The 23,910-nt window shown below is 40.5% G+C and overlaps 1 protein-coding gene across 2 annotated transcripts; it reads right to left on the minus strand.

The window, feature by feature from the left end:
* Positions 1-584: 584 nt before the first annotated feature.
* Positions 585-22,337, minus strand: dpysl5a (dihydropyrimidinase like 5a). 2 transcript variants are annotated; one of them, XM_003442899.5, is made up of 13 exons: positions 22,174-22,337; positions 19,785-20,055; positions 18,044-18,202; positions 16,742-16,921; positions 16,563-16,631; positions 16,401-16,445; positions 15,234-15,309; positions 14,832-14,988; positions 14,570-14,711; positions 14,193-14,335; positions 13,855-14,062; positions 3,420-3,588; positions 585-2,621 (listed from the first exon to the last, which is right to left on the minus strand). In XM_003442899.5, exons 2-13 carry the CDS (start codon positions 20,043-20,045, stop codon positions 2,536-2,538), a joined length of 1,695 nt encoding a protein of 564 aa, XP_003442947.1. In that variant the 5' UTR covers positions 20,046-20,055; positions 22,174-22,337; the 3' UTR covers positions 585-2,535. The 2 variants fall into 2 exon arrangements, with proteins under 2 accessions (XP_003442947.1, XP_005477314.1); XM_005477257.4 differs by lacking the exon at positions 22,174-22,337 and adding an exon at positions 20,226-20,371.
* Between the last annotated feature and the right edge of the window lie 1,573 nt (positions 22,338-23,910).

Raw genomic sequence — 23,910 nt, forward strand, 5'->3', positions numbered from 1 at the left:
TGTTAAAGGTTCATTATAAATAGGACTTTGGCCTGTTCCAGCTAAGAGACACATGATGTGTCTGGTTGGATCTTAGGCCTGCGAGTGACTAAGGTTTTTGTGGGGTCAGGCTTCACATGTTGCTGTTTTATCTGCTGCTGGATAAGATATGTGAGCGACGGACAAAGTGGAGTGATCATTTTTTACAAATAACTGTTTGGGTTGATTTAATGTGCAAACTGCTGTCAATACTGGTGGGTCCAGTATTTTAGTTGTGATCTGTATCTATTATATCTACAGTAGTTTGACAGTTTCCAATCAAGTGGTCAGACCCTTTTTGAAAAAGAAAAAAAAGCACTCTTATATTTTTTGTCTATTTAAATATGCTATCTGTTTTCAGTTATTTACATTTGACCTATTAAGTGAAAATTGTTATTGGTGAAATGTGACAAAGGAGCCTAACAAGCCAAAAGAGTTACTAGCAATGGCAAATGTCTACTAAATATAGAGAAGTATGAAAAATGTAATGTAAAAGTATAAAACTGGATAAAATTGTAATTTTCACGTGAAAGAATGTGCAGTATATCGAGTAATCAGTCACAGGATTTGATTTCATTGTTGTTTAATTGCACTCACATCATGTGATAGAGAGCTGCAAGGGGGGGAAAAAAGGAGATAAAAGGATTCAATGTGACGACACATTGTTCAGCACCAGTGTACGTTAGGTGGGGAAACGACACAGCAAGATGCACTGGAGCAAAATGTGAACTCTGTCCAAAAAGAAACAGTGATGGAGGAGTTTTACTAGAACATGCATGAAGATCTTGTGAACATAAGTGATTCTAAAATGAGCTAAATCCTGAATGCATGATCAAAATACATAAAAAAGAGAGAGAATCGGTTACCGAGACAAATATTCACAAGTAGTAACTACAAAATGAACAGTAAAAATACAGTATTAGAGAACTTGAAAAAGTATCAGTGCTTTTCTGTAGTTGCTAAACAAACATACAAACTTTCAGTGTCATAAGAAGGCATTTGATCCTCTGAAGATTTCAACTTTATGAACACTAAAGTGGAACCCTTCACCGCTTCTATACAGAGCTTAACAAATTTTATCAGACCACCTGTCATAAAAAACAAGAAAACACAAATATTTTATAAATCTGTCAAAAACTTACTTAAAACTAAAATTATATTGTTTGTTAGGCAAGTAAAATATACTTTTTATACCCAAATTTTGAGCAGGCACAAATTTGGGTCAGAAGTTATTCAAGCACAACATTCAACCACTAAAATAAATGTTTCTACTGAGGAAAGTAAGTAAATAGCTGTAATTTGGCATCTGAATCAAAAAATGATTTCGTCTCTTTTTTTTGTAAAAGTACATTTGATAATTCAGGAGCTAATTTGGGGCAGCAGTGGTATAAACCTCACACTGTGTGGTGGTCTAATAGGTTTGTTGAGCACTGTATGTGCTTCACAGTGGTGTGCTACATTAGACGTGTCAGTCAGATGGCCGTTAACACCCTGACCACAGTGAACCAAAGTTGTTAAAAGTGCCTACTCTAAAAGAAAGTACAGCAATCAACATGTCATGATCTGCACCGGTGGTATGGGATGATGTGTTCTCAGGTGAGAAAAAGGCCATTTGGGTGAGACTGTTTGCTCTCTGTGGAAATAAATATGATCAGAAAAGATGCTAACATGTTTAGTATCCGTGCTTGTTAAAGTTCTTCTAACTATGCTAACATGCACAGTACTCACAGCATAGCTTCATTCACATTTGGTGGAGGTGGAACAGAAATCTATTCTGCTATAAGGCTGTTGAACTTGATGAACCAGTGAGCAAAGACTTCATGTTCTTATTTGTGAAATCATTCCAACATAGTAGCATCAAAAGAACATAACAAATAATACAATATAAAAAAAATTATAACAAAAAAACAGTAAGCTTGAATTATGATATTCCTCATCATTTGATCAGTAGCAACTCTTCCTTTCACAACTGACATTTTAATGTCACGTCGACATCCTCGTAGGAATTTGTCACATTTCATTCATCGTGGCTCTGAGTAAAAAGACATTTTGTGACACTTGTGACATGAAATCATGTAAAAAGGCATCTAAATAGTACATGATACAAGTGCAAAATCGTATTTTACAGTGAGGTAACACAATCGCATCGTAAAAACCTTGACTCACCTTCATATTTCTAAAACTATTAATAAGACTCAACATTTTTCCCCTACCAGGATCCAATAACCAAAGTAACTCAACTGCAACTCAATTTATATCTGCTGCTTATATTTGGTTGACATTTCACTGGAATTTGGTAGCAATCACCACTTAGCAAACATTTTTCCCTGGCCGTATTGCAGTATAATTACAGCCACGTCATACAATTTTACAATTCTAAATAACAGCACTGAGTTCAAAATGAAAACATGACTCCGTTACTCCACACATGTTCTAAAGTAAAACAAGTCTTCTTGCTTGGCCATACATTTTCCTCGAATATCATTCTTCTGCTTGACGTAGCGGCATTCTGACTGGTTACCAGATCCCGCTGGATCTTCCACCAGGAGGAGCAAGGATCCTCGCTGAGGATCTCTTTGGAATGTTGTCATCGATTTGAGCACCTGGAGCAACCGGGGACAAGATCACGTTGGATTAGGCAGTGAAAAACAAACAACTGCTATTGCCTTGAAGAACTTACTTGAAGCTCAGTCATACTTTGCAGTAGTACAGTAAAGGCTTCTCTAAAGAGCTTATGTTAAGTTCTGGGGAGATTTGGGAAATGGAGCATAACTAAAAGGATAGAAGTGTTTGTTTGCTTTCCATTTAATCAAAGCATTTATGGTTTTGATAAAATTATTGGTAAGTAATTTGATGTAAGGTACAAATACAAGGATTCCTTCACCATAAATGTTCACTATAACTACACTCCAATTATCATCTTCCCAGGTGAAGTGACTTCCCAGGCATAAAGCAACACTTGTTGCACAGTTAGAATCATTATTGGAGATTTAACCCTGTCAGACGTGTTCTTCAGCATGCACCTTGGAAGCAGGTGAGATTCTGTCAGAAACCTTTACTCTGTTTCTACTGAGACTTTTTGCTGCCTGTCATTCGTTATTTCTACCTGCGCAGCTTGCCAGTAAGTACTGATCTGATTATGCAGGCCTAAATAAACAAGTTTTATCCCAAACGTGGGACAACTATAGTCTTTAGCTGACTTAAAGTGCTATTATTCAAAGTTACTTTGACTATAGCGCCCTCATCAGGCCAGTCATTAGACATTTTATAAAACCAGCAGCAGCACCACCAAATCCCAAGCTACCAGTAGCTTCCATTAACATGGAAATTCCTCCTTTTGTGTATCTATAACATAATTATAAAATTCACAATGCCATGTGTATGAATCAGCTGGTCCTCACCAGACAGGCTGAAGCTGGACTCATGGAGGTCCCTCATGCCCCCATGCCGGGTGCAGGGGCGTGTCGGAGTGTCCAGATCTGAAGAGCCGGTGTCTCTTTTTCCAGAATTTGCCACGGCAACAACTTCACCTGTGTAGGGTTCCCGCTCCACAGCTTTCACCGCCTGGCACTGGCAGAAACATATAGCAATAAGTATTCCTTAAAAACAATACTTTCAACAAACTACGCTGCAGGCTTCCTGTAAAAGTGTAGAGAACATAAGTTGAAGTAGCACTTACTTTACTGACTTTATAAATTAATCTCATTATGTGTGCCTATGCCAAGAGGCACACATATTACTATTCGTCGGATTTATTATGTGTGCCTATGACAAGAGGCACACATATTACTATTCGTCGGATTTATTATTCTTATTATTATTATTCTCCATCTTCCGCCTAAATTTCGGCACGTATCACGCCCCGCAGTTTTGAGACAAGCTTCATATATGTTACCTCATTTTGTGCGGCCGGATCTGGAATGGTGTGCTATGACTTTTGGTGTTTATGAATTTTATAGTTTTTTAAATATTAATATTTTAGTGAAAATTTTCCCGCGCTCCTCTGCCAAACAGTTTTGACATTAGGATTACATATGTTAGATCATTTTGTGCGGCTGGAGCTGGACTATTATGTTGTGACTTTTGGTGTTTATGACTTTTATAGTTTTTTAAATATTAATATTTTAGTACAAATTTAGGCCAATTCATCTTTTGGCGCCAAATAAACAGACTTCATTTGTGGTGTCTTGGCTCTCTCTAGTGGTATACCGGGAGTAGTACAGCCGAAAAGATTTATCCTTGTGTTGAAAACTCCATATCCCACAATTCATAGCACGCCTCTACAGAGTGAACAATGGCGGACACCACTTCGTTTTATATGTCTTTTATTCGTGTTTCTAGGTCACAAAATAAACTTTTAAGATATTTTCAGGCGAGAATGTAGGTGTGTAAACTTCAAATATCTGCTTGTTTTATCAAGACATCCCATATTTAGCGACAGTGCTCTGACGACGTCGGTCCTGCCTGACAGCTAGCCGGCTACCTAGCTAGCTGCCGCACTTGGCTGCAAATGGATAGCGAGGGGACTCTCTCTGTCGTTTCACCTCCCCGGTCTCTCGCAAATGCTCGCATAGAATCGGAGTTACAGCTGGATGTGGAAAAAATAACTGAGTTGTTTGGTGGTGCTATAACGCGGAGCTACAACAGTGGGCAGCTATCCACCGGTGTATGACAGAAAGGACATGCCGCGACCGCCGATCGACCGGTGTTTGCTAACACGGAGGTCAATCGTGGATCAGGGAAAGCGAAGGCAGGAGCGTGAGGTGAACTGAATTTCAGGTAAGAAGTTATGACCTGCACTCTATTTGGGTCAGATATAAACCGAGTTTAGGTGTAGTTTATTTAGCAGCAGTTCTCTTATGTGTTGCTGATAGCTGGCTAGCTAGCTAGCGCCGCTAGCATAGTTAGCTAGCACCGCTAGCGACCCTTCGTGAAAAAGCACCCAGGCTTGGCTTATATTGAGGCGGGTGAAACTCGTGTCAGCACCCGGTCGCTCGCCGACAGTATGTGTTTTAGCTGGACTTATTTTTCGTTTATATGGACCGATGATTTATTTATTTATTCATTTTAGTAACGGTATAAACAGTGAAAGGTGGTGGATTGGCCAGATGTAAACTTCAAATATCTGCTCGTGTTACCAAGACATCCCATATTAGCTCTGATGTTTTCGGTGCCTGCAAAGAGCTAGACAGGTAGCTAGCTAACCCGAGCTGGCTGTCTTTTTGACTCAGGGTCATAGCTGGACTTATTTTTCGTTTTTATGAGCCGATGAGGGGTTTTTTTTAGTAACGGTACAAACAGTGAAAGGCGGTGGATTGTCCAGATGCTGGTCGATGTGGAAAAAATAACTGAGTTGTTTGGTAGTCGCTGACGCGGAGCTACAACCGAGGGCAGCTATCCACCGGTGTGTGTCAGAAAGAACATGCGGGGAACGAGGCGGCGAGGCGACCGCCGATCGACCGGTGGTAGATCGTGGATCAGGGAAACCGAAGGCAGGAGAAGCAGGCGGCTGCCGGTCGGAGCGTGAGGTGAACTGAATTTCAGGTAAGAAGTTATGACCTGCACTCTATTTGGGTCAGATATAAACCGAGTTTAGGTGTAGTTTATTTTCGTTGTGCTGACTTTTTACAATCAGTTATAATAACTCGTACTGCGTGGTAGCTAGCACGATGGAGTTTCTATACAGCTGTGTGCCCGCTAAGTTACTGATGTTGAACTTTATGACAGCCTCCCCTGTCATTCTCTCGCCTGTTCAAACTTCAGTCATGAAACTGATCAATGATCGGCTTTTCTGTCTTGTTTGTTTATCGCGCTAAACAACAGCAGCACGTTTAAGCTTGATCAGCTGTTGTTAGAATTCATTTGATTTTAATTTCTAGTATCAGCTGATGTTTGCTGGAGCCACAGCTGTAGAAGCGGCTGGTCAAAACCAGGAGATGACCTTACTGAATCATCAGAGCTGAACTGGTGATGGAGAAACAGGTTTACCTTTTTTTTAGGTGACATGAATGAGTTGAAGGGAAGTTATGAACTGTTTCTGAGAGAAATAAACACCAAGCTCCTTTTTTATTTAGCTGACAGCTGGTAACTGTGCAGGGGCGGATCTAGCAAAGCTTTTGCCAGGGGGCCAGGTAGGGCATTAACAGAGAAAGGTGGACACAAAGATATACTTTCTTTCTTACTCTCATACAGGGAGTGCAGAATTATTAGGCAAGTTGTATTTTTGAGGAATAATTTTATTATTGAACAACAACCATGTTCTCAATGAACCCAAAAAACACATTAATATCAAAGCTGAATGTTTTCGGAAGTAGTTTTTAGTTTGTGTTTAGTTTTAGCTATTTTAGGGGGATATCTGTGTGTGCAGGTGACTATTACTGTGCATAATTATTAGGCAACTTAACAAAAAACAAATATATACCCATTTCAATTATTTATTTTTACCAGTGAAACCAATATAACATCTCCACATTCACAAATATACATTTCTGACATTCAAAAACAAAACAAAAACAAATCAGCGACCAATATAGCCACCTTTCTTTGCAAGGACACTCAAAAGCCTGCCATCCATGGATTCTGTCAGTGTTTTGATCTGTTCACCATCAACATTGCGTGCAGCAGCAACCACAGCCTCCCAGACACTGTTCAGAGAGGTGTACTGTTTTCCCTCCTTGTAAATCTCACATTTGATGATGGACCACAGGTTCTCAATGGGGTTCAGATCAGGTGAACAAGGAGGCCATGTCATTAGTTTTTCTTCTTTTATACCCTTTCTTGCCAGCCACGCTGTGGAGTACTTGGACGCGTGTGATGGAGCATTGTCCTGCATGAAAATCATGTTTTTCTTGAAGGATGCAGACTTCTTCCTGTACCACTGCTTGAAGAAGGTGTCTTCCAGAAACTGGCAGTAGGACTGGGAGTTGAGCTTGACTCCATCCTCAACCCGAAAAGGCCCCACAAGCTCATCTTTGATGATACCGGCCCAAACCAGTACTCCACCTCCACCTTGCTGGCGTCTGAGTCGGACTGGAGCTCTCTGCCCTTTACCAATCCAGCCACGGGCCCATCCATCTGGCCCATCAAGACTCACTCTCATTTCATCAGTCCATAAAACCTTAGAAAAATCAGTCTTGAGATATTTCTTGGCCCAGTCTTGACGTTTCAGCTTGTGTGTCTTGTTCAGTGGTGGTCGTCTTTCAGCCTTTCTTACCTTGGCCATGTCTCTGAGTATTGCACACCTTGTGCTTTTGGGCACTCCAGTGATGTTGCAGCTCTGAAATATGGCCAAACTGGTGGCAAGTGGCATCTTGGCAGCTGCACGCTTGACTTTTCTCAGTTCATGGGCAGTTATTTTGCGCCTTGGTTTTTCCACACGCTTCTTGCGACCCTGTTGACTATTTTGAATGAAACGCTTGATTGTTCGATGATCACGCTTCAGAAGCTTTGCAATTTTAAGACTGCTGCATCCCTCTGCAAGATATCTCACTATTTTGACTTTTCTGAGCCTGTCAAGTCCTTCTTTTGACCCATTTTGCCAAAGGAAAGGAAGTTTCCTAATAATTATGCACACCTGATATAGGGTGTTGATGTCATTAGACCACACCCCTTCTCATTACAGAGATGCACATCACCTAATATGCTTAATTGGTAGTAGGCTTTCGAGCCTATACAGCTTGGAGTAAGACAACATGCATGAAGAGGATGATGTGGACAAAATACTCATTTGCCTAATAATTTTGCACTCCCTGTATAAAATATTTAGCTTTTATTAAATAGTTATCTGAATCTTACAACCAAAGTTTGTATAATAATACACAAGATTGGCTGTAGACCATTGTTCATCATTCAGAACACTGTGTAAAAATAACAAAAAACAAAAAGTGAATGCAAAAGTGCATAAATATTTATTTTACGTGTTTGATATGTGTGGCGGGGCGTGGTCTGCAGTGCCGCTGCAGGGAGGTGGACCCACCTGAGGGGCATCTGCAATCACACCTCTCGGGCGTAGTCTGTGCTCTCTCGGCTGTTTTTGGGTGTGTGTCGGGCTGTGAGTTGAAAAGCTACAGCTGGCTGGGAGGGTACACCAACCATGTGTGAAAAGTGGTCCATAACGTACTGGTTCAAAGTGTGTTCGTGCAAACATTGTCGGGGTCTGCCGTGGTACAGAGGGACTTCTGCTTATGAACCTGTGTGCACAGCGTCTGCAAATCCGGGCTGTACAAAGTGACCTCATCTTTACCCAAAACTGTAAGCTGTCATCTGTGAGGCGCGAGCGGTGTTTGTTTTTACCATAATTCATGGTGGAGAATGGCTGCTCTTCTGAGTTTTGCTGTCTGTAGCCGTATGAATGGAAAACTACACAGATTAGCAGCGGCATAGGCACACATAAAATTTCTTCTGAAATTTTCGCTTTCTAGTTATTCTTATTATTATTATTCTCCATCTTCCGCCTAAATTTCGGCACGTATCACGCCCCGCAGTTTTGAGACAAGCTTCATATATGTTACCTCATTTTGTGCGGCCGGATCTGGAATGGTGTGCTATGACTTTTGGTGTTTATGAATTTTATAGTTTTTTAAATATTAATATTTTAGTGAAAATTTTCCCGCGCTCCTCTGCCAAACAGTTTTGACATTAGGATTACATATGTTAGATCATTTTGTGCGGCTGGAGCTGGACTATTATGTTGTGACTTTTGGTGTTTATGACTTTTATAGTTTTTAAATATTAATATTTTAGTACAAATTTAGGCCAATTCATCTTTTGGCGCCAAATAAACAGACTTCATTTGTGGTGTCTTGGCTCTCTCTAGTGGTATACCGGGAGTAGTACAGCCGAAAAGATTTATCCTTGTGTTGAAAACTCCATATCCCACAATTCATAGCACGCCTCTACAGAGTGAACAATGGCGGCCACCACTTCGTTTATATGTCTTTTATTCGTGTTTCTAGGTCACGAAATAAACTTTTAAGATATTTTCAGGCGAGAATGTAGGTGTGTAAACTTCAAATATCTGCTTGTTTTATCAAGACATCCCATATTTAGCGACAGTGCTCTGACTACGTCGGTCCTGCCTGACAGCTAGCCGGCTACCTAGCTGGCTACCTAGCTAGCTGCCGCACTTGGCTGCAAATGGATAGCGAGGGGACTCTCTCTGTCGTTTCACCTCCCTGGTCTCTCGCAAATGCTCGCACAGAATCGGAGTTACAGCTGGATGTGGAAAAAATAACTGAGTTGTTTGGTGGTGCTATAACGCGGAGCTACAACAGTGGGCAGCTATCCACCGGTGTATGACAGAAAGGACATGCCGCGACCGCCGATCGACCGGTGTTTGCTAACGCGGAGGTCAATCGTGGATCAGGGAAAGCGAAGGCAGGAGCGTGAGGTGAACTGAATTTCAGGTAAGAAGTTATGACCTGCACTCTATTTGGGTCAGATATAAACCGAGTTTAGGTGTAGTTTATTTAGCAGCAGTTCTCTTATGTGTTGCTGATAGCCGGCTAGCTAGCTAGTGCCGCTAGCATAGTTAGCTAGCACCGCTAGCGACCCTTCGTGAAAAGCACCCAGGCTTGGCTTATATTGAGGCGGGTGAAACTCGTGTCAGCACCCGGTCGCTCGCCGACAGTATGTGTTTTAGCTGGACTTATTTTTCGTTTATATGGACCGATGATTTATTATTTATTCATTTTAGTAACGGTATAAACAGTGAAAGGTGGTGGATTGGCCAGATGTAAACTTCAAATATCTGCTCGTGTTACCAAGACATCCCATATTAGCTCTGATGTTTTCGGTGCCTGCAAAGAGCTAGACAGGTAGCTAGCTAACCCGAGCTGGCTGTCTTTTGACTCAGGGTCATAGCTGGACTTATTTTTCGTTTTTATGAGCCGATGAGGGTTTTTTTAGTAACGGTACAAACAGTGAAAGGCGGTGGATTGTCCAGATGCTGGTCGATGTGGAAAAAATAACTGAGTTGTTTGGTAGTCGCTGACGCGGAGCTACAACCGAGGGCAGCTATCCACCGGTGTGTGTCAGAAAGAACATGCGGGGAACGAGGCGGCGAGGCGACCGCCGATCGACCGGTGGTAGATCGTGGATCAGGGAAACCGAAGGCAGGAGAAGCAGGCGGCTGCCGGTCGGAGCGTGAGGTGAACTGAATTTCAGGTAAGAAGTTATGACCTGCACTCTATTTGGGTCAGATATAAACCGAGTTTAGGTGTAGTTTATTTTCGTTGTGCTGACTTTTTACAATCAGTTATAATAACTCGTACTGCGTGGTAGCTAGCACGATGGAGTTTCTATACAGCTGTGTGCGCGCTAAGTTATTGATGTTGAACTTTATGACAGCCTCCCCTGTCATTCTCTCGCCTGTTCAAACTTCAGTCATGAAACTGATCAATGATCGGCTTTTCTCTCTTGTTTGTTTATCGCGCTAAACAACAGCAGCACGTTTAAGCTTGATCAGCTGTTGTTAGAATTCATTTGATTTTAATTTCTAGTATCAGCTGATGTTTGCTGGAGCCACAGCTGTAGAAGCGGCTGGTCGAAACCAGGAGATGACCTTACTGAATCATCAGAGCTGAACTGGTGATGGAGAAACAGGTTTACCTTTTTTTTAGGTGACATGAATGAGTTGAAGGGAAGTTATGAACTGTTTCTGAGAGAAATAAACACCAAGCTCCTTTTTTTATTTAGCTGACAGCTGGTAACTGTGCAGGGGCGGATCTAGCAAAGCTTTTGCCAGGGGGCCAGGTAGGGCATTAACAGAGAAAGGTGGACACAAAGATATACTTTTCTTTCTTACTCTCATACAGGGAGTGCAGAATTATTAGGCAAGTTGTATTTTTGAGGAATAATTTTATTATTGAACAACAACCATGTTCTCAATGAACCCAAAAAACACATTAATATCAAAGCTGAATGTTTTCGGAAGTAGTTTTTAGTTTGTGTTTAGTTTTAGCTATTTTAGGGGGATATCTGTGTGTGCAGGTGACTATTACTGTGCATAATTATTAGGCAACTTAACAAAAAAAAAATATATACCCATTTCAATGATTTATTTTTACCAGTGAAACCAATATAACATCTCCACATTCACAAATATACATTTCTGACATTCAAAAACAAAACAAAAACAAATCAGCGACCAATATAGCCACCTTTCTTTGCAAGGACGCTCAAAAGCCTGCCATCCATGGATTCTGTCAGTGTTTTGATCTGTTCACCATCAACATTGCGTGCAGCAGCAACCACAGCCTCCCAGACACTGTTCAGAGAGGTGTACTGTTTTCCCTCCTTGTAAATCTCACATTTGATGATGGACCACAGGTTCTCAATGGGGTTCAGATCAGGTGAACAAGGAGGCCATGTCATTAGTTTTTCTTCTTTTAAACCCTTTCTTGCCAGCCACGCTGTGGAGTACTTGGACACGTGTGATGGAGCATTGTCCTGCATGAAAATCATGTTTTTCTTGAAGGATGCAGACTTCTTCCTGTACCACTGCTTGAAGAAGGTGTCTTCCAGAAACTGGCAGTAGGACTGGGAGTTGAGCTTGACTCCATCCTCAACCCGAAAAGGCCCCACAAGCTCATCTTTGATGATACCAGCCCAAACCAGTACTCCACCTCCACCTTGCTGGCGTCTGAGTGGGACTGGAGCTCTCTGCCCTTTACCAATCCAGCCACGGGCCCATCCATCTGGCCCATCAAGACTCACTCTCATTTCATCAGTCCATAAAACCTTAGAAAAATCAGTCTTGAGATATTTCTTGGCCCAGTCTTGACGTTTCAGCTTGTGTGTCTTGTTCAGTGGTGGTCGTCTTTCAGCCTTTCTTACCTTGGCCATGTCTCTGAGTATTGCACACCTTGTGCTTTTGGGCACTCCAGTGATGTTGCAGCTCTGAAATATGGCCAAACTGGTGGCAAGTGGCATCTTGGCAGCTGCACGCTTGACTTTTCTCAGTTCATGGGCAGTTATTTTGCGCCTTGGTTTTTCCACACGCTTCTTGCGACCCTGTTGACTATTTTGAATGAAACGCTTGATTGTTCGATGATCACGCTTCAGAAGCTTTGCAATTTTAAGACTGCTGCATGCCTCTGCAAGATATCTCACTATTTTTGACTTTTCTGAGCCTGTCAAGTCCTTCTTTTGACCCATTTTGCCAAAGGAAAGGAAGTTACCTAATAATTATGCACACCTGATATAGGGTGTTGATGTCATTAGACCATACCCCTTCTCATTACAGAGATGCACATCACCTAATATGCTTAATTGGTAGTAGGCTTTCGAGCCTATACAGCTTGGAGTAAGACAACATGCATGAAGGGGATGATGTGGACAAAATACTCATTTGCCTAATAATTCTGCACTCCCTGTATAAAATATTTAGCTTTTATTAAATAGTTATCTGAATCTTACAACCAAAGTTTGTATAATAATACACAAGATTGGCTGTAGACCATTGTTCATCATTCAGAACACTGTGTAAAAATAACAAAAAACAAAAAGTGAATGCAAAAGTGCATAAATATTTATTTTACGTGTTTGATATGTGTGGCGGGGCGTGGTCTGCAGTGCCGCTGCAGGGGAGGTGGACCCACCTGAGCGGCATCTGCAATCACACCTCTCGGGCGTAGTCTGTGCTCTCTCGGCTGTTTTTTGGGTGTGTGTCGGGCTGTGAGTTGAAAAGCTACAGCTGGCTGGGAGGGTACACCAACCATGTGTGAAAAGTGGTCCATAACGTACTGGTTCAAAGTGTGTTCGTGCAAACATTGTCGGGGTCTGCCGTGGTACAGAGGGACTTCTGCTTATGAACCTGTGTGCACAGCGTCTGCAAATCGGGGCTGTACAAAGTGACCTCATCTTTACCCAAAACTGTAAGCTGTCATCTGTGAGGCGCGAGCGGTGTTTGTTTTTACCATAATTCATGGTGGAAAATGGCTGCTCTTCTGAGTTTTGCTGTCTGTAGCCGTATGAATGGAAAACTACACAGATTAGCAGCGGCATAGGCACACATAAAATTTCTTCTGAAATTTTCGCTTTCTAGTTACAGTCTTCAAATCCTCTAATCTTGTCTGACATTTCCCCTTTTCAGAATCTAAAGAAGTTCACACACCCTGATCCAAGAATTCTTATCAATCATTGAGATTTTTTTTTTTTTTTTTTTAAAGGAAAAAAAATATGATGATAATAGGATCAGCAAACTCCCCTTGCTGTCCTCAACACCCTAGCAGGGGCTTTATGTTCCACCAGGGGGCACTGAAAGCAATGCATGTTTTAGCAACTATATATTTCTCAACCCCACTGCAAAATTTCTTGGATGCTAACTACACCTCCAGAATCAAGTGGGAAACACTGAGCTTTGTAGTGGACGCTCCAACAATCGCCAACATTTTCCCTCTCACAGAATATCCCAATTGAATGACATCTATTTGGTCAACTCTGGTTAAATATACAAATTCGTTTTTTGATTTTCTAGCTTTCTATCTCTTGTAGTTCCACTACGGAGGATGAGACATAAAATCACAATAAACTACAATTATACATATAACTAAGGAGAAATATATGGTGAAAAATACATGTTTCTAAATTATGATATAATTAACTTAAATTAGTGCAGCTCTGATTTATTTTTAACCAACCTTCAACCTTTTCTATGATATTTCCCTTTTTTAGTACTGCTTTGTCAATTATGCTACTTTTTTTATAAAGAATGGGAAGTTTAATCATTACAGTTGGGAGTGCAACAATACACGAAACAATTGTGCCGTATCATCCTATTATAAAATTAAGGTTTATAAAACTGTAACCAATGCTGTGTAAGCGTATTTCAAGTACCTTTTCTCTCTGAACCATCTTCTTGTAGAGATAATCCGGGAAAGTCCTCAGTGGGCAAAACTTTCCGGAGCCCTCAGCGCATGTGAACATGCCATTTTCGTAGACCAGACGTCCACGGCTGATGGTGACAATCGGTACACCGTGGCAGCGCAGACCTTCATACGGGTTTATATCACCTCCCTGCACCTGGTTTTCCACAGAAATGATCCTGTAGGCAGTGAAGGAAAAACAGAAGTGACCCAGTTTAGCAAAGCAAATGCTGGATCAGCCTTACAGCTTTGATATAAAAGCTGCACTGAGACGAGCCGGTCGATAAATGGATGGATTGAGTTTCATACTTGGATCCCTCTGGGTCCCAGACCACCACATCAGCATCTGCTCCCGGGATGATCCTGCCTTTTCTCGGGTAGAGGTTGTAGATCTTGGCTGCATTTGAGCTTGTGACTGCTACAAAGCGATTCTCATCCATTTTACCTCCAATCTGGAAATGAGAACACGCACACACATTTGAATGCATTACTAATACTAGGGATAAACACAAAACACAAACTGCTACTAAATCATTTGACCCAGTAAAAGGAGACCAAGATGTTTTTGTGCCTCTTCTGCTCGTTCTGCCTGTTTGTTAAAAGCTCACATTCATAACCACCAAAACAGATGTCCTATTTGTGGAAGTTCTCTGACAGCCACACAGGAACAAAAGAGCCACACATACCACCCCTTTCTCCCAGATGACGCTCATACGGTCCTGAATGCCAGGAAGCCCATGAGGGATCTTTGTGAAATCATCCTTGCCCATGGCTTTCTGTTTGACGGTGAATGGACGATGGTCAGACCCCACAACATTTAGAGTGTCGCTGAAGCAGGACAAAGGAAGTCATATTTAGTCATATTTATTATTTAATCAGTGGAAAAAACAAGAAACATTCATATTAAATTGAACTTAACGATGGATGTGATAGTATTTTTTTTCTCACTTTCCAAGCAGGCTCATTAGAAAATTTGGAGTATTGGGGTCCAGACGGAGAGGCGGCACAGTCACATGGGCAGCTGCATGAGACCAGTCCTGATGATAGTACTGCATACCGTTCAGGACAGTGTGGGCAGTTGTTGTTTCTCCGTGGACCACCTTACCTGTGGTCAGACATTTCAATAAGGACATATATTAGCTAGAATAATAGTGCAAGGAGCTTAAAAGACAAGCAAACACTGATTTTGAGTTGACTTTAGGACATCGGGCTGATCATCAAAGCAGACATTTAAGTAACATTTTTATTTTCTAAGTGTAGACCAAATCTCATCAAAGAAATACATTCCCTTAATGCACATCACTTGCTTCAAAGATAGTAACACTAAATATAAAAGATAAGGAGACTCACCTTGCATCTTGGCTGTAGCCACTACATCTCCAGCAGACATACTGGAGACATTCACAAGATAAATTGGGCAGTGGGCCTAACAGAAAACATAAAGGTTATATAGTTAGGTCCACAAGTGCTTGTACAGACTTTTTAATACAAAAGCACTATATTAACTATTTAAGAAGTACAGTTATTTTTATTCATAGATCCTCATTTTCAAAGTCTCAAAAGTACAGTAACTGGACAAACTACATGGATAAAAATAATTTCTACATACTTTTCTCTTTACATCATTCTAGTACAAGTTAATTTAGAGTTTTATCTGCTAAATCTGTGTTTTCTTAGAGCTATGCAGGCTCTTTGAGATGTTTTATGGCAAAGACTAATCTGGCCTTCCTGTTCTTGAGTGTAAGCAGTGGTTTGCACCCTGTTTTAAAGCCTCTGTGTATTTATATTCATAAAGGCGTCTCTTGATTGCAGACTTTGGCAATGATACGCCTACCTCCTCCAGAGTGTTGTTGACTTGGCTAGATGTTTTGAAGGGTTGTTGTTTTCTTAACCAAGAAAAGAACAGTGCAATCATCCACTTTAGCTGTCTTTTGTGGTGTTTCAGGCTTTTAGGTGTTCCTGAGCTGGCCGGTGCATTCATTATTTCCAAGAAAGTGCCACATTGTTGATTTGACCACTTCCAGAGTTTTGTTGTCTCACTGATTCAATTCAAGTTCAATTCAATTAAATTCATTTCAGTTTTATTTATATATTACCAAATCATAATAACTGTAGTCTTAAGGTGTTTTAGATTATAGGGTAAAATCCCTACTTACACTGCTTGTCAGTCAACCATCCAGTTAGATTTCAGCCTCTGAAAATGGGGCACTGTGCATGAAAATGGTTGCTAAACAGCTAATGTAATAGTTTTGTTAAAGCCCTTAAATTAAAGCCTAAAGTCTGCTCTTTAATCACATCTTGATTGTTGGTTTTAAAATCAACTGTGGTTGTGCACAAAGGCAATCTTACACAAAAATGTCCAACAAAAACAGCTCTGTGCAGATTAATCATTGGAGTTAAATTGCAGTGTTAGCAGTGGTAAGATTAATGATTAAAATGTTTTATGTTTAACATCCCTAGAGTTTATAATGACCTTATTTTTATTTCTATATTGCATTTTTCTGACATCCTACTCACCCTGTTGGCGATGGTAATCGCCCTGTGGGTTGCCTCTGCTTCCAACTACAAGGAAATCACAGTAAATCAAAGCAAGGAAGTTATTCAGTCATAGAAAAAATGTCTCATATCCTTGACCAGAGTTTAGATATCATTAAGAGTTATAATTATAAATGTTTATACCTCTTCAGGCCTGCTGATTTCAATCCCTTCTGGGCCACTAATGCCAAGATCCAGTGCCTCCTTGGCACCCTGACAAAAAAGCAATAATGTTTAAAACATATATAGAAAATGTAATTAAATAAATTTTTACAATATTTTCATTTGTGTACACACACTGTAAATCCCAGTAAATCCCTTACCTCTGACACAAGTTCCCCATTCTCAGCGTGGACCCTCGCTATGGCTCCAATGTCCTTACAGTGCTGCAGGACCTGGAAGAGTTCACTGTCCCGCAGCATGAACATGTCCTTATAAGCCATGAACATCTGAAAGGAGTTCACTCCTTTGTCTCTCACCAGCTTCTCCATCTCAGCTCGAACCTGTACAAGGAGAACGATGACACAAGCTCAAACGTGGCCTCAATCTCCAAAATAACCTTATCCAGAAAAAAAAGGTTAAACTGAAGTAGTTAATTTGAGTGTTTAATGCCATTATTTGCGTTACAGTCTTTATTCTTGTAAGTAGGTGGGATCAAAGTGGATTTCTTATCTTTACAAAAAAGTTTGGTATTTTTAAATTAAATAGTTTGTTCCAGTATTGTATTTAACAATTATGAAGTCATAAAGCAAATATGGGTAATTTCTTACTTGTTAATTTAAGTCAGTTATGAAATCCAGCCTGATTTAAGGAGAAAGCAAAAACAGTTATTTTAAAGAGGATCTGTTATGCTTTTCCTTAGTATTGTCAAATATAATAATAAGGATGTAATAAATAATGACACAGTGTAATATGTAATATATTGTAGATTACAGTTACATCATTTTAACGCCTGCTAAGGACCTGATTTTGTTTTTATGTTTTTTTGTTTTGTTTTGTTATTTTTTGTGCTGATGTGTAAACCTTAGAATTGGCAAATGATGCTCTTTCTTTTTACCTTGACTGTCCTGTTTATGTTGTTACAGTGGTGGAGGCTCATATTGAACATGGCTAAAGATTCAAAGAATGAGGTCAGCATTATCATCTCAGGCACACAGCGAGTTATGAGCACAACAGCCCCACCCACTGGTTGTAAAGGGGCAACCAAATCAAAAGAAAAAGCCGTCTTAAAGGGTGGGGTAAAGGAGCCAAAACAGCTCGTTTCTGGCAAAAGATGAACTCAGACGTTCATAAGCAAGTAATATATGAATAAGGATTAATCTGAACTGTAAATTCAAAGCTATTATAGCAGAACATTAGAATTAAAATAAGAAGCAGGAAATGAACATAACAGGTCCTCTTTAAAAATAACAAGTCTTTTGCATATATTTGTACTTTGACATATTAGCAGCTAAAGAGCATTATGTTCATGACTACAAGGTAAAAATAAATGTAGTAATGCTGCCAGTCAATTTTAACAATGATTTTAAAACATAATCCAGGTATTCTGAATAGATTCTGGGTATATTGTCAGTTCATGGAGGGGAAACGTATTACAATGAAATAGAGCGACAGTGTTCCAGTACCTTGGGTCCCCACCAAGTAACTCCAATGTGCAGAGCGTAATCACAGCAGGCCTTGGAGTCGGCTGAGTGGCGGCACTTCTCGTAGGCTTCCAGCAAAGATTCATTCTTCTCAGGAAGAACATGTCCGATCACCATGGTGGTGCCACCAGCCAAAGCAGCCTGGAAAAACAACAAACAGTAGCTCTGAAGTCACTTATAATGTCTAATTTAATTCTGTCTAATAACTGGCAAAAAATGATTTGGTGTGTTCACTGCTCTGCCATTCTTTCATTTGCTATAATAATTTTTTCACCGAGATGTTTCAGTTTAAAAGCTGTTGTTCAGTTTGTTTAGAATCATCAGCTGCAATTTAAGACTTAAATAATTTGAGACTATATGACACGACCTTAAATTAAATCCTTAAACTTAATCAGTTGGTTCTTTAAAAATGATTAAGTAGCACAAAATGGACTGATTTATGAAGCCTATAAATACTAAAACAACTTTAACCTACTAATCAGCACAGCCCTCTAAGCATAAATGTGATAGCTTCAATTAGCATTAATGCTTATGGTTATCTTTACATTCCTGCTGATGGAAATATAAATCCTTCAGCAGTTAAAGCACAGGATTGAGTGCTCCTTACAGTGTAATCATGGTTTTTTTAAACCTACAAAGTATATAATTTCTTTACAGCGTCAGCACTTCCTACTTTTTAACCTCCTACGAGCAGATTTAGATGTTTCAGACACAAGTTAAGGAAAATCATGCTTCACTGAGCATCTGTCAGCTGACCCTAGAGACTCGAGTGGCGTGCACGGAGTACGGGTGTTGGGGGGCGTGGGTCTGGGAACCATTGTCTCCCAGCACAATAGCGTGAGTGAAAAGGCTTTGCGGCAATCTTTGCAGCAGCACCCCGGTATCCATGGAAACAGATACTGATCTGCATTTTTCTCCGGACTTATACTGGAGCAGGCAGGGAGGGGCCAGGAGAGAGACAGAGAAGAGGAATGAGTGGCGGAGATGGGGAGCAGCAAAGAATTGTGTCTGTCACCAGCATCTACCGGCTCCCAGCATCGTCACCTCTTAGCTCCCATTAGCCGAAAGTACTACAGAGTGATGAGTCATCACGGTGCCCTGAAGCAGAGTGGGGTATCCCGGTCGTATCAGCCTCCAACATTCACCCATGCCAAGAGCAAAATTGCCAAAAGACCTTTGTCTAATTTTGGAGAAATAAACTCTGGATGCAACCCAGTGACATTTATTTTTCTAAATGCTTCTTATATCTTTAGTAACAGCTGTTGTTAATGTTAGTACCGCTGGTTTGTCTGTTTTTTCTGCTTGCAGCGTGATCTTATAATTAAATGCTTCGCTACTATTTTATGTGCCAGTTTTTGACGTAATTTCTGTGCTCTGCTTATTTGCAAAGTAATAGATAAATTACTTCTGGCTCTCTTAAGGGGAGGAGGAGTGACCTATAAATTTGTGTCTGAGGTCTGACTTCTTAGTTCTAACTTTAACAGCAAAAGTATTCCTGCCTAAAATAACCTAAATATTTGATCTCCAAATATTAAGAAGCATCAAAACAGAAAAATGATGCATCACTGACAGTGTGACTAAAATTAACATCAGTAGAAAGCTTTTTTTTTCAATAATTCAATGGTCTCTGAATCTTAATCTTTCCTGTTTTGACAAAGGTGATAAAACATGAAGTTTGCTCTTTTGCTTCTCTAAATTTGAGATAATATGAAAAGACTGTTACCTTGGTACCGCTGTAGAAGTCATCTACTGTGGTGGCATTCATGAAGCTCTCCTCCAGGTGGACACTAGTGTCGATGCCCCCAGGAAGCACCAGTTTCCCCGAGGCATCAATCACTTTGGCCCCACCTGGGATCATCAGCTCCTTCCCCACCTGCTGGATGATGCCGTTCTCGATGTAAACGTCAGCCTCCTGGGTACAGTCATCATTCACCACTTTGCCACCCTTTATCAGGATCCGCACCATCGCTGAGCTGGAAGACATGGCTATTGATCTGTGTGGAAGAGGGAAATATACAGCTGAATACTTTTTGCTTTTTGTAGATACTAAAGGGTGGCAATCTGATTCAAAGCAACCACAGTGTACATCAAAACAGAAGAAAAGTTATAACCACCTGACAAAGTAATCTGCAGCATTTCTATGAAAAAACCTTGTTTACAGTACCTCATTTTTACAGTAGAATAAGATGACAGAGGAGAGAGAAGGATCAGTAATGCTGCTCTGGGACCAGTCTGTCACACTGTGACTGACATCAGCTACAAGGCTGAGTAGGCTGTGTCAGTCACCGCCTGAGACCTGACAGCTCAGTGTGCAGAGGCGTCATAATAAATAGAAAGAAGCTGCGTCCAGTTAGGGGTCACAATAGGGCAAGCAAGGGTCAATGAGACTATTATTTTTGAAAGGACCGAAGGAGCATAACACTGCTTACACTCACTGTATTGTTATATTGCAAGAATCTACGCTAAACATGTAAAATATGTTTAGCTTAAACTGAGAATGGTTTTGATTGCCTCTACTCCATTTCCTAAACTGATGGTTGGTACGTACACATTAGAAGTGCACAGTTTTGCACTTACATTATCTAAAATCATGTTATCATATGAAATAGTCGCCTTTAGATTTAAACTGCTCACAGGTGGGAATGCTGTGATAAAGATACACATGTGAATTGGATGGTGTAGCAAGCCCTCACATTTTAACAGCTAACTCCAGTTTTAGATGCTTAAACCAGGTTATTTTTGGACCAATCCACAGTTTTATTCCAGGCAGTATGAAAAATTCCAAAGGTTTTAGGCATTTCTCATGTAAAATTAAATTAATTTATAGTAAGTAACAAATTATTACTCCAAAGACAATATTGGACTATTTTACTGACATGTTTTAGATAGTAGATTTTTATGACTTGGGTAAGGTTGTCCGAGGCCTCTTGGTCCTAAAGACCCCTCCACTCTTATCTGCTCTGTCCTAAACACGTTTTAACTCATAAAAGTCACAAACAAACACACACAATATTTTGTTGAAATCAGCTGTCGGGTAGCACAGATATAATTACTGTCAGTAATTAAAGGCTCATCGGTGACAAAGAAGCAGTCTCTAAGACCTACACCCTCCCTTCCCTCCACACCACTGTATTAATGGTGTGATGTAGTGTGTGAGTGTGTTTCCATCCTTGCGTGCTTGCGTACATGTGTGCATGGAGGATGCGTGCGTATGAGGGTGCGGCAACTTTACTGCAAGGCATGGACTCCTTACACATCCACATCTGATATCTGATAATGTGATGGATATCCCATTATTACATATACATCTATTGATACTCACAGGTGCTTTTTTTTACCCCCCTAAAGCCTGAGAGGACAGCTACAGGCATAATAAAGTCATTGCTATATCAGGAGGCCTATAGCTCAGTTACCAGTACGGAAGTTGTCGGCGGTTAGTTATTATTAAACATACGAGCTTGAGTTGCATGAAATCACAGCACGATAAATAGGGATAAACTAAATCTTTAATATAAAATAAAGGTAATTACAAACTTATAACGCAAGGCTTCTTTCGTTGCTACATTGCTCAAATGCCCTTTATTAGATATTTTTCTTGTTCATCCATAAAATAAATGTAATAAATCCCTCGTAAAAACCAAACGTGCTTTTAAATTGGCGCCAGCCACAATGATTATTCCAATAAATATGGCAATTTTGCTGATTAACTGTAAATGCAGTGAAACGATGACACTTCCACTTGTGCGACTTGACACAAAGAAACCGGTCTCCATCCGGCATGATCGGCTTCACAGCGTTCATTACCGACCTAGAAAAGCGTCCTCCTAACTCTCAGTCCGCCCTCCTCTCCTCCTCCACAATGAGCACCAGTCTGCTATCTAAGTGGCCTCACATTATCATCACACTGCCCTCATGCACGGTGAAGGGATGCAGCTGCACTTGTAGGGTGTGTATAGATCACGGGGAGGATGGCAGAAACAGCAGGTAGGGACCAGACGTATAGCCAAGGGGCATGGAAACAAAGTCTCCGTGCTCCAGGAGAGGATTTGCTCCCCAGACACAGTCACTGCAGCCTAGCAGACCTAATAATTCTGACGACGTGGACCACATACCTCCTCTATGGGCCGGCTGCTGCTCCACTCAGATCACTGGATACTTTCTCACAGAAACACAATTCAACACAATCCGTGGATGGCACTTCCCAAGGAGATATACACACACACCAGATGGATACCTTCCTGGCCGGTCCGGGACCATCAGAGGCAGCATCATCACCGTCAAGTCAGCAATGACATGCAAGCAACACTTCTTATTGCGACTTTCAAAATAAAACAGTTGTTGAGCCCAATGCCACTTCTAGTAAAGTAATGACAATATAGAGTAGATTTTCACCATGATTTGTATATCATTGATCAGCTGCTACCTAACATCAACCTCAATAAAGAAAGAAAGAAAGGGAGTCTTCTACAATTACATGTTTGCACATAAAGAAGAAATATGGCAGACTGCTTATTGATGTTAAAAAATGTGTTAGAATATATGTTAGAGTAGCTCATGTTTTATAGCTCTATATCAAATGTTATCAAATAAATAAAATTTTCATTGTATCTAGTAATTTTTAGATACAGAAAAATCATATGATGGAAGACAATAATTTGAGGTAATTCTTTCTTTATTATTTTTCAATAATAATATTTTTTTGTTTGTTTTTTTTATTTTTGTCACTGATTGACAAAAAACTCTTGAGTTATAACTAACCAATAACTGCACTAATATTGTCTTTGCATAAAATAACTCAATGAAAATTACCTAAATTATACATTCAATATAACTAGCTATGATGCTGCTTTATTTTATTTTGTAGGAAAATCACCACACTTCCGGTGTTTCTTTGATTAACTTGACGCAGCTCGCAGCATCCAGGCCGTGCGACTGTGTGACGCTCCAATCAGCAGCGTTCAGTGAAGGCTTGGTTGCCCAAGCACCCAATTAATTTGGACTTAGGGCGTGTTCACTCTGAGGAGGCCGTACCACTATCAGATCAAGAGGGTGATTATGAAGACAGCAGTACAGTAAGGCTGATTGAAGTACCCTTAGGATTCATGGTTAGTACTAATGTAACGGATTTAAAGGATTATGTATCTTTATGAGGTTCACCTTGAGGTATAAGTAGCTCGTTTACCTTTTGTGCGTTATCTTGCAACGACTTCAGCTTCATCTGCCACAGCTATAAATGAGGTAAAGGGGGAAAAGAAGAAGAAATACTATTGCAAGCAAGAATATGGTACTAGCAGAAAGTGTAACTGCAGGCGACTCATCAGCTCTGATTGATGGCTGAATTAGAAGCTGGAGAATGGCAGCATGTTCAGGTTTAATGTGATCAAAGGGGAGCTGCAGGCTGTCACCTGTATTTAAAGCAGTGAGTCGTAGTGAACTCAGGTGCCAAGACACAGAGAGATCCTCTGCTGGAGCAGCATGGAAACTGGATCTGAATATCAATGTTCACGGGCTAACAGGCTCCTGACAGTCACAGGCTTATAATTTTCTAATTGTACTACATTATAATTATACTTTAATTTATACTTTTATCATTTTATTCTGCATAATTTAGATATTGTAGGCTATACCACAATTACAGATTAAGTTACAAATTAACAAATACCCCCTTACGGGGGAAAATTTTTCCAAGGACCCAATTATAGTCCTCATGCTGATAAAATTCTGGGTACATTGTGATGACATGCTGCTTTAGCTTGGCTGGCTTCATTGCTTTATATGCTAACACTTGAAGACACAACACATTTTGTTCTTCCATTGTCATTCAAGGTACTCAATAATATAACTGTTGT

This window comes from Oreochromis niloticus, linkage group LG19 (assembly GCF_001858045.2).
Source record: "Oreochromis niloticus isolate F11D_XX linkage group LG19, O_niloticus_UMD_NMBU, whole genome shotgun sequence".
Classification (NCBI taxonomy): Eukaryota; Metazoa; Chordata; class Actinopteri; order Cichliformes; family Cichlidae; genus Oreochromis; species Oreochromis niloticus.